Source organism: Carassius auratus, unplaced genomic scaffold (genome assembly GCF_003368295.1).
Source record: "Carassius auratus strain Wakin unplaced genomic scaffold, ASM336829v1 scaf_tig00020023, whole genome shotgun sequence".
NCBI lineage: Eukaryota > Metazoa > Chordata > Actinopteri > Cypriniformes > Cyprinidae > Carassius > Carassius auratus.
In genome coordinates, this window is record NW_020525001.1 from 57,560 (window position 1) to 76,329 (window position 18,770).

General features: G+C 34.5%; 1 protein-coding gene across 1 annotated transcript in view; it reads left to right on the plus strand.

Moving 5' to 3' along the window:
• LOC113076338 (cadherin-18-like) overlaps window positions 1-18,770 on the plus strand; it is a gene marked incomplete at its 3' end in the record, with an annotated part of 83,572 nt that overhangs the window by 8,151 nt on the left and 56,651 nt on the right. The window contains exon 2 of the mRNA XM_026248970.1: window positions 11,621-12,296. Coding sequence (XP_026104755.1) covers window positions 12,048-12,296 — 249 coding nt within the window. The remainder of the gene's footprint in view (window positions 1-11,620; window positions 12,297-18,770) is intronic.

The window sequence follows — 18,770 nt, forward strand, 5'->3', positions numbered from 1 at the left end:
TTAGAACAGGAGCCATAGTGAAAGTTTCGGTGTTGTTGTTGTATGGCTCACACAGATGCTTTCACTGTTTGTTCTTTGACTGAAGACTTTATTCACTTTTTTATCTGTGTGTATCTGTGTTTGGGCTTTGGGGCATTTTTGGGAAGAGTAAACTCTACATTCTTTACAGATGAAGCATCATTTTGTAGCAGTCAGATGGTGGAGTTTGTCCCTGCTGAATACACAGATCCCGCAGTGTCAGCTAACCTGAAGCCTGTATCTAATGCTGCATACAGGTTTTCTTAATTCATTTCTCTGCATTTATTATGTCTTATATGATTGAATTAGGCATGTTTAAAGCAGTTCTAAAATGCTAATAAATACACACCTGTAACTGCACACAGTAGCAATATAAAAAAGACATGAGTACTTTTATAATGCATTACAGGTTTAAAGTGCTTCTGAAATGACCATTAATATATTCATGGACCATTACACTGTGTACTGAAGCAGCAGCTCCTTATGTGAAATGGTAAGTTTAGCCAATCAGAATTTCATGATGATGTTATCACAAACACTTAGGAATGTGCCGTGATCATAAATTATTAAATAGTAGTAAAAAAACTATTAAAAAACTATAGTAAAAAACTATTAAATTACTAAGTACTAATCAAAATACTAATTCAATTAAGATATACGTATTTAGAAGTTAATTAATTAGTATCCAATAAATAATAACTATTAAAGTTAGTTAGTTAGTTTTGCTTCTCTGTGTGCATGTTATTTGACATTCATCCACATGATATTAGAAAAGTTATAGTAAAACCACATAGGATTAGGACAAAAAAAAAAAAAGTAAAAAAATAAAATAAAAAATAAGTATTTTAATCATGTAAATTCAGTATATATTTTTCATTAACATTAATTATTATTATTATTATTATTATTATTATTATTATTATTATTATTATTATTATTATTATTATTATTATTATTATTATTTTATTTTTTATATATTTTTTAAGCTTATTTAAGTTGGCACAGAACTGACCAAAAAAGCGGTATAGTACTGTTTTTGTTGTTGTTGTTGTTGTTGTTTTTTTATATATTTTATTATTATTATTATTATTATTTATCATATTACAATTTATAATAGATTTTATTTCATTTTAAGGTTTATTTTTTATTATAAAATTACTTTGGACTGTAATTGTTTTTTGTTGTTGTTGTTGTGAAACTACTGTGGGTTGGTCTTTTTATTTTATTCAACGTAAATTATTCTTTCTTTCTTTCTTTCTTTCTTTCTTCTCTTCTTTCTTTCTTTCTATCATTGCCACTGAACTTTTGTTTGTAAACAGTTTAATCTATAGACAAACCTGTGACTGTGCACCTATAAGTTCTATACTACACTGGATTCAATAGTATGCAAAGTTCTTCCTCGTCTTGACTTGTTTGGGTCACATCCAGCACTGTATTCTCTCATTATTTAACTGATGCGAAACAGTCCTGCACACTGAGATCTTCCAGATGAATCTGTCTACAGAAACCCTATTCTGTTCACTAACTGTGTAACCGACAGAGGTGCTGTCCTTCCCCACACACCGTAGGATTGTCCTGGGCAGCACTGCACAGTAAAGAGCTTTTTGTTGCTACATGATATCAGTGAAACCATAACTCAACGTGTGCTGCAATGCAGCAAGGGAATAAGATGGGAGAGAGAGAAACAGAGAGATGAAGAGAGTTTTAAAGGTAAATAGACTGTCAGAGTGAAAATGGCTCTCTGCAGAGTGCAGCAGATGGATACTGTCTCAGAGGCAGTGTCCTCCTTCTGTGATGAGAAAGACAGGAGAATCCCTTCTCTTTTTCCCTCTCTCTCCTTCCCCTCCTTCTCCATCTCTTCATCAAACGCGTGGCAGATGGGATTCAGGAGTGATTTAGGCCACTAAAGCCGTGCAGAGATTGTCGTTTACACTGGCTTTCATGGCTTCGGTTTGTCCTCTAAAATGGCTGCAGACGCATCAGAAGAACAGAAAAAGAGAGCTGTCACTTTGCTCTGGATGTACGATCCAACACCGAGAAGAAAAAAAAAAATTATGAAATAAGGACAAGAAATGTGGTCAGAAGAAAGACTGTTGGGGGAATTCAGAATCTTCAGTTTAGCTCTCAGCTGATCTCATTTTTGTGGAGAAATCAGAACAGATACAAATGATAAACAAATGATTGACATACAGTAAGAGTATAGACCTATATTACATACAAGTAAAATGGGTAATATAGCGGTAATATAGCTCATAAAATATGGTCTTAAAAGGGGTCTTTTTTTCCACAAGTTGATATGATTATTTAGGGTCTTACTGAAAAGTCTGTAACATAGTTTGGTGAAAATTTCTCAATGGTAGTGTAAAACAACACCCATTTTACCCGCCAAAAACAGCTCTTTTCAGAGTATGCCATTTTGTAGAATTTTCCCTTAAATGCAAAAAAGCTCTGCTGACCCCGCCCCTCTCATCTGAGCTGCTCTCACAGAGACTGAGAGCTCTGCTCTCACTGGTATCCATTTCCTGTATTTGTGTTACTTTTTATTACTTGGTTTGCTTCTCAGGAGAAAAAAAAAAAAAAAAAAAAGTGAAACAGTAGCCTGAAGCAAATGTCTCTCTATGTAATCTCATTGCCATCCAGGGAAGAAAAATCTCGTTTGTGATTGTTAGAAGTCTGAAAGTTCACATTAAACTTGCCTGATCATCCACCCGGCATCTCTGCATGACGCTGCAGAGCTCAACTCCAAAAGAAAAAAGCAAGCTGCCCGCTGCTGCATGGCATCATGAATAATCGGAAGCAAGCTCTTTTCTCACTTTTAAATAAAAATCAAAACTGTCATTTCCTGCAGATGCTGTGCAATTTTCTGACATTTTAAAGCAGCCAACTAGAAAACACAATGTCTTCTCACCTTCAGCTGCCAAAAGATAGTGGATATTGGCTTGCACCACTAAATGAATATTCAGGAGCGTTAGGAGAGATTTGTTCACAATGTAATTCCAGTTGTACGAGTATCATTCCAGCCTCTCGCTAAGTGTGTTTGTGTGTGTCTGAGAGAGTGTTTTCATTGGTGAGCATCTGATCTTTCTGAACTTTTATGTATATTTCATGATGTAGGCTGGGAGCGTTTGGCAGTCAGTGTACATACATTATTTAAGCGTTCACAAAAACAAAACAAACCTGTTAATATTTCTCACCTCCCCAAAAGTCTCTTTCAGTCCTGTTGCTTTAAAACTGTTCATGTATCGTAAAACATGTCTTTTCTAAGAATATATATGTGCAAACATCTTATAAACATGGAGTACTTCACACTTTCACACTGCTTTTGGCTCTGTGATCTCATTAACATTTACAGGTATTCATATGTACAGGAAACACATTGGTGTACATTTGGATAGACAAAGATCATTTGTACAATATCAGAATATGGACAGCATCAAAAATATTAACACATAGCTGAACTTAATGTAGAAAGTTTTTAACAAACAAATTTATAAATGAAATGGTTAGAAGAAAAATAAAACAAGAATAATCTTCATTTTATATTATAAAATTATTTAATATTATTTATAAAATTATAGTTATGTAATATTACTCATATTATACATTTTTTATATATATATATATATATATATATATATATATATATATATATATATATATATATATATATATATATATATATATATATATATATATAAATGAATGCTTTATTTATTTATGTATTTATTTATGGTTGATCTATTGTTAAATATTAAATGCCCAATAGGTGATTACCTTCAGAAACATTTTTTGTTATGCTTGTTGAAAATCTCTTCACAATCCGATAGCAATCGTTAAGTTAGGTGGTCTAAATGTGTTTATCTGTATTTATATACTCTGTGGAAGGCGTAGGACCAAGAAATGTTCATCCAATCAAAATGCTCGGTCCATGGGTTTTGATTGGCTTTCTTACCTCTATGTCAACATGTATTTACATATCTCTGCGCACCCGGTTCGTGCAGACAGGACACACCATCAGTTCATTCACATACGCTGGGCAGACAGATTGAGAATGGCAAGCAAACATTAACAACCTGATCTTCTTTCCTAGTATTGCAGTACTGTTACTAAAACTGTACTATACATTTTTCTCACCGGTCAATGACACGTGATCTATTGTAGAGACTTAGCAAATCATGCCATTTATATTGATCCAATATTAAAAACCATTATTGAAATAAGTAGAGTGAATTTCTTTAGAAAGAATGTCCAGTCTATGCCATAGTAATTGGTCTACTTCACTGTTAGAGCAATTACTCTTCCATCTGCCTGACAATGTGTTCTACCAGCGGTTATCATTATTCTTCCTCTCTTCTGCCGTAGGTAGTTTGACCCTTCGTACCCTCCTTTCTCCTTCTGTAGTTTGATATCAGCAGAGGGTCCAAACTGAGAAATCACAGCAGGTCATGGAAATACTCGCCCCAGGCAACACAAGGCCTCATTCTCTTCATCGCTGTCTCATTTCTCTGCTCTAGTGTTATCCACTCTCTCTACTTTTTGGTCTTACTTGTTCTTATCGGTCTTACTCCTTTTTGTAAATGTTCACAGATATATTTTATTGTCTTCAGCACAATCCGGACAGGTTTTCTAAATAGCTGCCTAAATATCTGTTTCCTACTTATATATATTAGGGCTGTCAGCTTAACTTTTTAACTTAATTAATTAGTTACGGAAAACATAATGTGATTAAAATATTTTAACGCATCAAGCAGACTGGCTCCGCCCCCGCCCGTCATCTTACAGCCGTACAGTTGACTTGACAAATATGATGCAGGACAACAACTCAATGAATGCCGTTATGTCCCAAGATTCAAAATAATGGTGCAAGAATGAAATGCCCTGTATGAGTTTTTGTCTCATATTTATATCATCTGATATCACATGAGCAGGGATAGCAGTAGGCTATAACACAAGTGCTGATTTTATCCCGAATATCACAAGTTTCAATCTGATTTTATACAACATTGCAGTAAATAAAATGTTGATATTATCCCACATAACAAATGTTTTCTGGCCAAGCTCTTGGTCACAAAATCACTTTTCCCTCGGCCCAAGTACCACAAAGAATAACGGCTCTGAAGACAAGGGCCACACATGGGCTATAACCAGCCCGAATCTCAGCCAGTTAATCACCCTTAACTGAGAATTGGTACCAATAATACCAAAACAGTGCCAAAACAGGTTTTATTATTGGTACCAATTCTAAGCCTTATGTAAGCCAGTATCCCCAAATCTGAGCCACACCTGAGCCTTATATAACCCAGACCCAATACAGAATCATAATATTTGATGTTATTGCATTGTGTATGACTGTAATTGTCATTATTCATCTTGTTTAATCCTTTGGTAATGTACACACAAATTATGCCAATAAAAGTACTTTAAACTAAATAGAAAATCAGCCTTAACATCCACAAATCATGTAACTGCAATAAAAATACTGAGTTGTGTATATAGAATGTTGCAATACATTTTCTTTCCAAAGATACAGTTTGTAATGTCTACTTAATACATTCTCATTTAACACAAAATAGCTTTAAATAATCTTTCGTGGGTATTTTCACAGTCAAATTTAATTTGCAATTTATTTGATTAATCACCACATTATGTAATTAATTACATTAAACAATTTAATCGACTTACAGCCCCTATATATATATAAGTTCAACAGTGTTTATTTGAAATCCCATATGACTATGAATAACATGAAGAATGTCCATTGTTATTTTGCTCAAATGTTCTAAACCTTATGTTCCACTGGAGATATTGGTACAGGTGATATATGACACAGTTTGCTTCTATACATAATACAGATTTGGGAGCAGAACCCAATTCTGAAATTGTAATCTAAACCATTATAACATGAAATGTGTATCCTGCTGTTCTCTGATCAGACAGTAGAAAATGTCCCCACCGCTGTATGAATGCCTAGCTACTGGAGACCAGCTGCCATTGATTGAACACAGCTGTGAGCCGTAACCAGAGGACTGAGAGCAAAAGAAAAGAGGGTGGAGGAGGGAGAGGGACTGAAAGGGTGTTTTAATTATAATCAGCAATACAATCATTACATCAGCCCTCTGATTGAAGAGCAACTCAGAAGGTGCAGACACACACACACACACACATAATCACAGGAGTAGTTTAAATCCGGAAGATACCTTGTCAAATCCAGTCCAGTAGCTAATACCCCACCACCTCACCTCAGAAAACAGCAGTGCCGGGGGTAAAGCCTGCTGGTTCACCCAGGGCCATCTTGGCAATGTCTCTGGGATGCTTTTTTATGTAGGTAATACGCATACAGTACAGCTTCTATTTGAATGGGGAGAGATGGAAATCTCCAAAACTATTTGTAAAAAATCTGCCTCAGTAACATGTCAAATCAACAGTGAGCAATGGTTTACATTTTTTAAACACATTTATTATTATTATTATTATTATTATTATTATTATTATTATTATTATTATTATTATTATTATTATTATTATTATTATTATTATTATTATTATTATTTTATTTTTTCATTTACTAATTTTTACAATAGTAAACATTTTAAGGGATATGCTGTACTTCGGTCACCCATATTGACCATAATGATTTCTAATAATAATAATTAGTATTATTATTATTATTATTATTATTATACAGTAATATTTATCATATATATATATATATATATATATATATATATATATATATATATATATAAATCATACCTTTTCATTTTATTGGTGGAATTTTCTGCTCATAGAAAATAGCTTTTTTGTAAACCCCGTTTTAAATACAGCTTTGCTGGAGCTACATTGAACAAGAGTCCATGCAACACAAAAGGAGATAGATAGCTATTGACCGCTGAGACAAGTATTGTCCAAAAAGGACAAAGAAGTGCAACAAAAACAGTCCAGTGCAACTTGTGTGCTATTTTCTGAAGCCATGTGATTGCTTTGTGTAAGACCAGATCAAAATTTGAGTCATCATGCACTAAACAATGTATTCTGTTGTATTAGTTTTTTATATATATATATATATATATATATATATATATATATATATATATATATATATATATATATATATATATATATATATATATATATATATATATATTTATAAGTCTCCTGCATAACCCCACACTTTTGAGAACCACTGCATGCAGTGCATGTTTGTGGACACTTTTGTTGAAGTGTTGTGAGCAGCTAACTGACTGAGTTTAACACTTCTGACTGCAAGACATGAGTATGTTTAGGTATAACAACCAAGTCTCTTTAAAAAGTCGTCACCGGTGACTAAATGTTAGCTGCATTATTTCCTGGGTAGAGAGCTTGATCAAACATGAGGATAATCCAAGAATCCAGAAAATATGTACATTTTTAAGTGGGTTTAAACTGTTTACACTTTAAAGATTTTGACGCCAACGGCAGTATCGGGAGCTTGCATGTCTCCGGCGGTGGTTAGTTAGTTGCTGGATGTTTCTGTCTTCCTGAAATCAGTTGGCTTTAAAGTAACTTCTGCAAATTGTTGGATGCATATGGTACTGTAGATATATACTGTATATATATATATATATATATATATATATATATATATATATATATATATATATATATATATAAGCATACCTTTTTCATTATATTTGTGGAATTTTCTGCTCATAGAAAATAGCTTTTTTTGTAAACCCCGTTTTAAATACAGCTTTGCTGGAGCTACATTGAACAAGAGTCCATGCAACACAAAAGGAGATAGATAGCTATTGACCGCTGAGACAAGTATTGTCCAAAAAGGACAAAGAAGTGCAACAAAAACCGTCTAGTGCAACTTGTGTACTATTTTCTGAAGCCATGTGATTGCTTTGTGTAAGACCAGATCAAAATTTGAGTCATCATGTACTAAACAATGTATTCTGTTGTATTAGTTTTATATATATATATATAAGTCTCCTGCATAACCCCACACTTTTGAGAACCACTGCATGCAGTGCATGTTTGTGGACACTTTTGTTGAAGTGTTGTGAGCAGCTAACTGATTGAGTTTAACACTTCTGACAGCAAGACATGAGTATGTTTAGGTATAACAACCAAGTCTCTTTAAAAAGTCGTCACCGGTGAGTCGGGGGGGTAAACGATGACGATTCTCGGGGCCCATGACTAAGAGGGGGCCCAGAGAAGCCCCCAATAAATTTGTGGTGCTAAAAAAAATATTTGATAGTAAAAATTATTAACTTTAATTTATTCTATTTGCGGTTTCCTGGTGTCAAAAAATGTATTTGTTTAGGAAACACAAACGTCCGTGGGCCCCTCTCCCCCTCTCGATTATCATAAAATGGTTTAGTCCGCCCAAATTGTATCCAGTAACCAAGGCAACACAATAGCGCCGGCAGATTCAACTTGACAGAGGATGTGAAAATGCCTGAAAAATCTGGAAGTAAAAAAACTGAAAGAGAAAAAAATAAGAGAAGTGAAAGAGGCAAAGGGTCGACATTATGTTACCCAACATTTCACAAGAAAACAAGTGGGTTTGTAAGTAGGCCTAAATTGTTAGTGGACCGCCCGTGACAATGATCGTAACCTACGGCACTTTTCTGTGCGTACGCACGCTTTGTACATGAGGCCCTAGGTCTCTACGGTAGCATTTTTCGATAAGTTGGCACGTTTCGATAGAGCAGGGTGCAGAGGGTGCACAGCTTTGCCTCACATGCAGCCGGTGTCGGCATCTTTGTACGAGGCGGCGCCCACTTTCAGCACCCTGCTGCGGTCCACGCTGTTGCACCTGTCTTGCAAGCAGTAACTTCATGAACTCGAACTATCAGCTGTTTGTGAGGTTTCAGTGCCTCTCTTGAAGATGATGTGGAGTTGTATTACTACACTGTCCCCTATATTGTCAAATACTGCATGATTCATCTCTGCCAACCATCTTCACATAATACTTTCACATTATCTGATCCAGACCGTCGGCAAAACTCAATTTAAACAGCGCAAAATCACTGCCTGTGGACGTTATAGATAGAAATTATTATATTTCTGTTTTTATTCACACAATAAGTATTTAAACTAGTTTTAATGAAAATTCGTGTAGTTTTAGGAAAAGTCAGGGAGCAGCAAGGCTTTGTGATTTATTTAGACAAAGTTACTGACTATGCAAATTTCAAAACGGTCAAAATGATGCCATGTTCATTCTACTGTTAAAGATAATTACCATAAGTTTAAATGTTGCGGTTAAAATGAATGCTGGTGGCTGTTGGAATGTTAAAAGTGCATGATAAGGGAAAAAATGTTAAAAATATCATGTTAGATTAGATTAACTTTATTGTCATTGCCAGTGTACAGTACAAATACTCATACAAATATAAATATATGTGAATACCACTGATCTATATATATAGATCAGTGGTGAATACACTATATTACACATGTACAGCTATGCACAGTATATACATTATACAGTACTGAAGTAGTGCAGTATTACAGAGGACAAATTACAGGTGTGGATGGACATGGGATGGAGTTCAATTGTCTGATTGACTTAAATATATGAGAATGATAGTCAAAATACCATAAAAGAGCATGATTTTATGTAAATTAATATGAAAAAACTCTCAGCTGTGTTGGGGGCCCTGTCAAGATTATTTTCATGGGGCCCAAAATCCTCAGAAGCGCCCCTGCCGGTGACTAAATGTTAGCTGCATTATTTCCTGGGTAGAGAGCTTGATCAAACATGAGGATAATCCAAGAATCCAGAACATATGTACATTTTTAAGTGGGTTTAAACTGTTTACACTTTAAAGATTTTGACGCCAATGGCAGTATCGGGAGCTTGCATGTCTCCGGCGGTGGTTAGTTAGTTGTTGGATGTTTCTGTCTTCCTGAAATCAGTTGGCTTTAAAGAAACTTTTGCAAATTGTTGGATGCATATGGTACTGTAGATATATTCAATAAGAATATAAATTAATGCATGTACAATGAAAACTATTGTGTAGCAATATAGTATACAGAATGTGTCATTTATATTAGTTAAGGCACTTAAACACCACAAACATCTCTGATGTAGTTGATTCATTAGTTGAACCAGAATTAAAAATACAGATAATAATGCAATTCAAACTTTATTGCCAATTGCAAATGTATTGTTAAATCATCTATTGAGAATTTGGCCTTTGTTCATTCAATTGTATAATAATTTAGCATTACAGCATTACACTGGTTTCATAAGTTTTTGATTGCATGAAATACTGTTGGTTTTGCAAATCCTTGAGCATTTATTTTTGTCTTATTTTTCTCCAGCATCTTTGAAACGAATCATTCCCATTGAAATAACATTATCTGATGCAGCATCAATGGGGATTTGCTGGTGACCTTAATATAATTTGTTATATTTAAGCATAGACATATTTAGTCAAGTCTACATGCCGTGGTAATTGACAGCATGCAGAACCCTGTAGATTTCTCACATTTAATTATATTTTATAACATTTCTGACCTTTTTAAACCTTGATGAGAGTGCTGTTGGTGCATTTCTGCATTCATTAAACTAAAAATGTCTCTTGCAACTCCACACTGTTTCATGATTAAATGTCTGTGCTCAGTTTATTACCAAAGCATGACTAAAGTGTCTTATGCTTGCCTGGTTTAGCAACCTTCTGTATCACCAAGAACACTCTAAAATTTGTGTTTTAGGTTACCCGAGCTCAACTCATCCTCCTGAAAGATAATCATTTTGCATTAGATATGCTTTTACATCTTCATATTAAATGCTGCTCATTTAGGATGAGAAACCATATTTGACTGCATTGTAAACGTGTTCTGTCACCACCGCAGAAGCTGCAAGTTTCTAAAGTTACCGCATTATGGCAAGCCTTGTTAAACAGCGAAATATTGATTATAACTAGGAGCTAATTAGTTACAGACTTACTGTGCCAAGCATCTGTTGTTTTGGGTCTCTGGGAGGAGATTTCATAAATTACTTCTTTTAATGGAATAGTTCACCCAAAAATGAAAAATCTGTATTCATTTACCCATCCCTCATGTTGGTTGACTCTCATAAAAGATGAAATGGCATGAAGGACTGTCCAATCTACTCTTTTCCATTCAATGACGGTGGATGTTGTGAGTAAATGATGACAAATGTGCATTTTGGTTGAATTTCCATGTAAATTGCATTTTATCTTGTATAATGTAACATCTTTTAAAGTGAAAGGAAATGTTAAAGGAGAAACAAATGGTAAAGAGTGGTTGTCAGCCATTGCAGAGAAGCCACAGTGATTGTAGAAACTGACTTGAAGCTAATTGGGTATTGGTTAATATTATCAAGGGAACTTCATTTCAGAACAAACCATTTCTTTTGGTATAACATGCACTGATGAATTTTTTACAGTGAGACCAACAGCATGCATTAGTAAAATAAACAGGGTCAATTTTGATCCCATGTTGGCTTGAACTTCACAAAAAGGCCCATTAAGCAATGATGCCTTACTCGTAATTAAATGTCTCTCTTTCTGAGATGTTTCATTTCTTGTGGTATTTTGCACCATATGAAACACTGAAATTGTTTGTCCATCTCATCTTTCCACAGGAGATTCAACATGGCTGCTGCTGTCGTCTTGTGTGTTTGTTGGACCCAGGCTTGAACCTGTTGCTTTCTTCCTCGAGTGCTCTTTGAGTGCATGATGTCAGTGCATTTCTGCTGTTTTTCCAAGATGAATGACTGAAATATGAACCTCATTCAAGCTTTCTGGACCTCTGGTCCAGCGTCCGATTAAATCAAACCCCTCAAACGAACATCCGAGGAGGGGAATAAGGAGTAGACGTGGCTGCTGGTTGGTGGTTGTGGAGGACGAGGAGGTGGTGGAGGAGGGGGGTTTGGAAGCCATCTTTATCCTTTGGAATATACCATTTGTGGAATACCACTGTGTGTTTGGAATATCGCAGAACTTTGGGAGTTTCACTGTAGTTTTTGGAATCCTTTTGGAATATTGGGAATTTGGCTCCTGTTCGCAGTCATGAAGGTGAACCCGAGCTCTTGCTTGTGTCCTGTACTTTTGTGCCTGTGTTTTCTGGAGAGGGGTTATGAGGCGAGCCATCACAGCCAAGCCAAAATCATTTCCAGGAGCCACAATGCAACTCACAACCACAACCAGACTAAGGATGGGGAAACAGAGGTCCACCATCGGCCCAAACGAGGATGGATATGGAACCAGTTCTTTGTCTTGGAGGAACACATTGGTCCAGAGGCACAATATGTAGGAAAGGTAAGCATGACATTTTCAGTTCTGGTTTGATAATCTGGTTTGCCTGGTCCAGTTTGCAGGTTTTGGGGCATTTGTAAGATTGGCCGACTAGCTAAACCAGCGTGCCAATCCTGGCAGACCAGGTTGACCAACTTACCAACTAATTAGTCCAATATAAGCTGGTCTGCCTGGTTTGTGCAAATAAATTATTAAATAGTTTGTTTGTTCGTTCATTAATTAATTAATTCATGTTTTTTTCATCAGTGGTGGAATTAATCAAAGAGAAGAGAATATGTGCATATTCCTTTCCTGTTCTATATGTTCTGTTGAAAAAGAAAGTAGGGTGATTCATATTGAGAATTATTTTTATTTTATTTTATACATTAACCTTTACCAAAACATTGGAGTGCACAAGTCTTTGGTTTGTTTTCCTTGAAGGGTAGGACTTTAAACAGGTCTATATAAAAAAAAAACAAAAAAAAAACTTTTATTTATTATTATTATTATTATTATTATTAATTATTGTTTAAACTTTAAAATTTAATTGGTTTGGTAGTCTTAGCTGAATTAAGTTGTCCAAAACACCTTTAAAACCATCAAATAGACCAGCCTGACCATGTTGGCTGGCTTTAAGAGCAGCACATACATTGGGCTTGTCAGTGTTTTTTTTTTTTTTTTTTTTTTTTTTACATGGATATAACAGCAGTCTAATGTTGAAACATGTTAGACCCTTGTGAACAACATACATTTGTAAATCAAGCAAGTGACCTTTTGCTCTTTCTCTGACCTTATTCCATCACTTGTCTACACCCACAGGCCTTGATCGATATCATCTTTGCATGGAGTTAGCTTAGCACAGCAAAACAGCAGCTCAGGACTGTAGCTTGACTTATTGGTTCATGTTTGAGATTTGACAGCCTTCATCATTTTGGCTAGAGTCATGCCGGTTCTCCTGTGTTTGCCTCATGGGCTTGTCGATCTTGTGAAACATGAATTTTGTGTCCATGCCAGATCGCAAATAGGGCCATGAATCTATCAGCTTTAGCAAGTCCGTCTGCAGTCAACATGGTAACTTTTGCACTTTTGGAATTTTTTATTATTATTATTATTTACTGTCATTTAAACTAAGTTAATTTTAGCTTTTAATAATATTTCATATTATTATTATTATTATTATTATTATTATTATTATTATTATTATTATTATTATTATTATTATTAATATTATCATCATCGTCGTCGTCGTCGTCGTCGTTGTTGTTCCACTAACCATTGAAATGCATTGCTGAAAAAAAGTGCATAAGATGTAATAAACTTATATATTATATGAACAAAATATATATTTTTTATTGAAGAATCCATTTGTATCATCACAACCTTTTCACATAACAGTAGCAGTCCAATGAAAGACACACCGTCACTGTCCTTGAACTCCCCAGTACTCAAAAACTGCATTAGGCATTGTAAATTGATTCAATAAGCGTTGTTTAATGGGTACTGTGAGAGTGTTAGCGGGGGGCGCTGCTCCATCCCAGTGTCCTCCTTTTATTCCTTTTGTGTGTCTCTCTTTCTGAAGCAGATTGATTCAGCAGGTCATGTCCGTGTGCTTTACGTCTCTTTACTGAAGCGTCACACAATAAGGTCGCAGGAAGCTGGTTAAGTTGTCTGTGTGCTGATTGACTTCTCTTATCTTCAGAAATATGGAAATGTGTGGCAGTTGATCATTATTCAGGGTACTCAAGCATAAGGTAATGCAGGGAAAAGAGCAACCGATGTGCAGACAGAGAAAAAGAGAAAAGTGACAGACATTATTTCTCACTTAGTGCTTTCAAACTGTGTTGGATGATGGTATTTATGAGGTGAGCGGTCAGGAAGGGCATTATATGTTGGAAAATGAGCAAGATATCTGTTAGCCTTCACATGCATCTTAATGGCAGCTGCTTGGCTCTTGCAGGAAGTATGCAGTGGGTTTTGTTTTTACATTTTGGATTTATTATTATTTGTTATGCGTTGAATTTATTTATTTGTAAAAAAATAAAAGCTGCAGAGCCTGAAATCATATCACAACCATTGCAACAAAAACATGTTTTGTCTAAATATTCAGCTACTTACTTGAATTAAATTGAATTATGAAACCATAATGGATTAAGCAAGTTGTTTTTAATAATTTTAGATATAATTTTGCCATATTTGTTGTGTAAACACATTTCATGTACAAAGTTAAGCATGTGTTTTATTATTATTTTGAATTATTTTTTTAGATATTTTCAGTTTAAATTGTAAAGTGTGGTGTGTGTGTGTGTGCGTGTGTGTGTAAATATGATATTTAAGTACATTAAGATTATTAAAAATACATTTTTATTTTTTTGTTTTAATACATTAAATGTATCTAAATTAAAAATATAAATATTGATTTATTTAATATTAATATTTATCCAAGAAAGTTTTTGACAATGAATGTCCCTGACTCTTGGAGAATATACTGCTTTTCCTGTTATTATAGTGAATATTATACCAGAAAATACTACTAATTTAGCTGGTTTAATGTTGTGACGGACAACATTTCCCATCATTCTCTGTGCATGAATGATTTATACAAATCGTAAAATACAGATCAAGTGTAAATGCGTCCCCAGCCATCCCTTTTCCCAACCTAAATTAGAATACACATCTCTGTATAATTCCATCTTCTGAGCTCATAAGTGCAAACTTCCCAAGAGGACTTGAAGGCAACAATGGAAAATTGCCTCTGTGAGAGAAAATATGCAGTACAAAAATGCATCTGTGTGACAATGAGATGAGGGAGGAAGAAAAGGGATATATTTACTTCTCTTTTTTTTTTTTTTTTTTTTTTTTTTTTTTTTATGAGCATTTATACTGTATTGAATAAAAATTTGTGTTCAAATGAAATAAAATAAATGGCAATATCAGCGAGACAGAAAGAACCAGACGATTTATTTTCGTGTGGCCTTGACATTGTAACAATATAATTGCAATACATTGTATTGGATATTAAACAGATGGCAGTGATTTAAAATTGCATTACTTCAAAACGGAGCCTTATCAGTTTGCTAATTGCATGCAATAATAATTAAGTTTTTGTCTTCTTTAATTAGCATATCTACACGACCGCGTCAGAAGAGCGCTGATTGGTTTACTGGTTCCGGCAGGTTGGATTAAGATGCCCCGAAGCCCTCTGGCCACCGCTGCGCTCTGTACTCAAACAGTTTACAAAAACTGAACCCAGTTTACAGCGTCGACAGAATATGCTAATCCTCAACGATAAAATGCCATTAAGAGCAAGCTGTTATGAGGGATTCAATTTGATATGCGCATGCAAAAGGCAAGGTCCCAAGATCGTTAGTGCGGCTAACTCCCTCATATTTAATTACCGCCTCTATCACAGGGGCTGGTAAAATATGGCCATGATGTGAAATGACCCTTAATTAGATCGGCAAAGACTCCAGACAATTAATCCTTCAGCCCCTTCGTTTGTGTGTATGTGTGAGTGGATGTGTTTATTCTGAGGCTTTACTTAATTAAACTTTCAGATGCTTGCAGTAGCACAGGAAAGGTTCCCGTGAGGGACAAACTGAGATGATAGACCCTTCCTTCCTATTACTCTTTATTTTCTGGTATTCGTGTGATTGAGTGTATTACTGGTGGCATCCTTATACTTGAAGACAGACCGGAAAAGCTGTTTCGTCAAGAGACTCGCGTGTCTTTAGGGGTCAAAGTGCTATGTGATTAGAGTAATCACCTCATCAGCGGTCCATGAAGCGATTTTGTAATCAACGTATTATGGGTAAACAACTCATTAGAGTTTTGCAATACCAAAATATCAGTAGCAGTGCAATTTAACAATCTTCAACCCCAATATTGAGAGAAAAGCAAAATCAAATATGTGTGGAAGTCCGGATCTTTTTTTCACATCTCACAAGCAAAAACAGACTTTCATAAATATGTGCTAAATCAAACAATATTAAAAACAAATGTATTTAAATTAAGTAAAATTGTGTTAGTATATTATGTTAAAATAAATAATAATAATAATATATATATATATATATATATATATATGCATTATTTTGTGTAATTGTCATTGCATAATAATTATTCATATAAATTAATTAATTGAATATAAAAATAAATAAATTTAATCTTGACTTTATTTTAAAGTTACCTTTTAATTATTTTAAATATACAACAGAAACATGCTTCGTTATATATAATGTTCAAAATTACTGTCTGTCTGAATACTCTGTTCTTATTGGCTGGCAGGTATCCACTAAAACTGTTTATATACAGCTTTACGTCGGGTGGTTCTTGGCATCCATTAATTTATATATATATATATATATATATATATATATATATATATATATATATATATATATATATATATATATATATATACACACACACACACACACACACACACACAAACACACATATTTGTTTTTGTGAAAAGTGGGGACATCCCATAGGCGTAATGGTTTTTATAATGTAGAAACTGTATATTCTATCGCCCTTCACCAACCCTACCCCTAACCCTAACCCTAACCCTCACAGGAAACTTTGTGCATTTTTACTTTCTCAAAAAAAAAACTCATTCTGTATGGTTTAAAAGCGTTTTGAAAAATTTGGACATGGGTTATGTCCTCATAAGTCACCCTCTCCTTGTAATACCTGTGTCGTACCCATGTCATTATACAGAGTTGTGTCCTGATATGTCACAAAAACATGCCCACACAATCATTTTTAAACATTTACACTTATTTCTCAGTTAAGTAACAGCATCCAGGTTCCAAATTCAGTATGTACACAGTGGAAAGACTTATTTTTATATGTTGTAATTATATAAATTTACATTTATATTGAATCAAAGTACCAGTATTTAAATTAACCAAGCATGTATATGAATTTGCATAAAGACTTTCAAGGTCCTTGACTGCAGTAGTCAAAGTAGTCAAACTCATGCTTCATGACACATGTGTAACATGTATGATATATAATGTTTGTGGAGGTGACGGAATATTCAAGGCAGTGCAGCTTTATATATATCGTCAGTCCTTGAAAGGAAAAAAAACTGCAGTTCTAGCAGTGTCTCTTTTTGCAGAAGGGTCCTTGAAAAACTTCAGACTTGGTCTGTGTGACACTCATAAATTACCCAAGAGTAAGAAGAGACAGACTCAGAGTCCTGTGGTCCTCTCTTTAGCTGTACAAGCAAAAATCTTTCTCAGATTCCATAATCTTGCATTTTTAATCTTGTGATTCTTCAGTAGGAACCAAAAAGTTAGACTGGATTAGTGTCTTGAGAGATCATCTAATTCTGTAGAGTATGGAGTGTCATTGTGGAGTCATGCAGAAACTCAACTCTACATGCAAATATATAAATATAATGTAAATGCATTCATTTTAATGTAGCTATTATAAACATGCACACACGTGTCCATATGATTGTAGATATAGTATATGTATTTACATATAGATACGGTTGCATATATATATAGCCTTGGATACATGCACATAATATTACACATATTACATTGAATAATTAGTGATTAAGATCTAAAATTGGCTTGCAAGAAAACACAAGCTGATAACTGTGTATATGTGTGGTTTTCACTGGCTATCCTTTTTTTTATTTATTTATTTATTTTTGCCTCTACAAAAATGGTTTGAACATGTTTCAACATAATTTCCCCAAAAAAACCTTCTAGTCTTCAATGTGTCTGTTCTGCTCTGTCTGCGTTACAGGTCTTGACATCCTCTGATATAAAAGTTGTTTGGATGTTTTATTCATGGTTATATATGGGTGGTCCCCTGGCAGAATCAAGGAACTGTTTCCACTTTGAGTAATGCAGGATGAGGAAGCTAAAGTGTTCTTCAATATTTTCAAAAGTGTTAATTTGTGGCAAATTGCATGAAAACCATTTACATGTCCAAACTTAGCTAGCACATTCATGACCCTAAATTAGTAATATTGCCCCGATTTCAGAAATAAATAAATAGTTTAACCAATATTTCGAGAGGTCAAATTGACCCCAACACAACAGTAAGTTCAGTGTTGGCTTCAATTATATGATCCTACACTCAACAATTATCGATTAAGATATATTTCTGTCTAATTTTATTTTAAGAGAACACATGAGACCAAGTGTGTGTACTGAACCAAACACAATATGAAAGCAGTCTCCTGAACTATAAAAGATCAACTTCTGAGAAATGTAATTTTCATCTGGGCAGAGGCTGCACATTTTTTTTTTTTTTTTTTTTTTTTTGGTTGTGATCAAATGTACCTGATTAGAAAAGTGAGGCCTAAAGAACCTCTAACAAAGGCACTGTTCATACACACACACACACACACACACACTGATTAAAAGCTCTAGAGATTAAAAAAGGATATGTTTAATCAGAGACAAGTCCACCTTACTAATTGTGAATATACAGCTCAGCGGTGATTGATGAGTTTATTTTACTCTTTGACCTCAT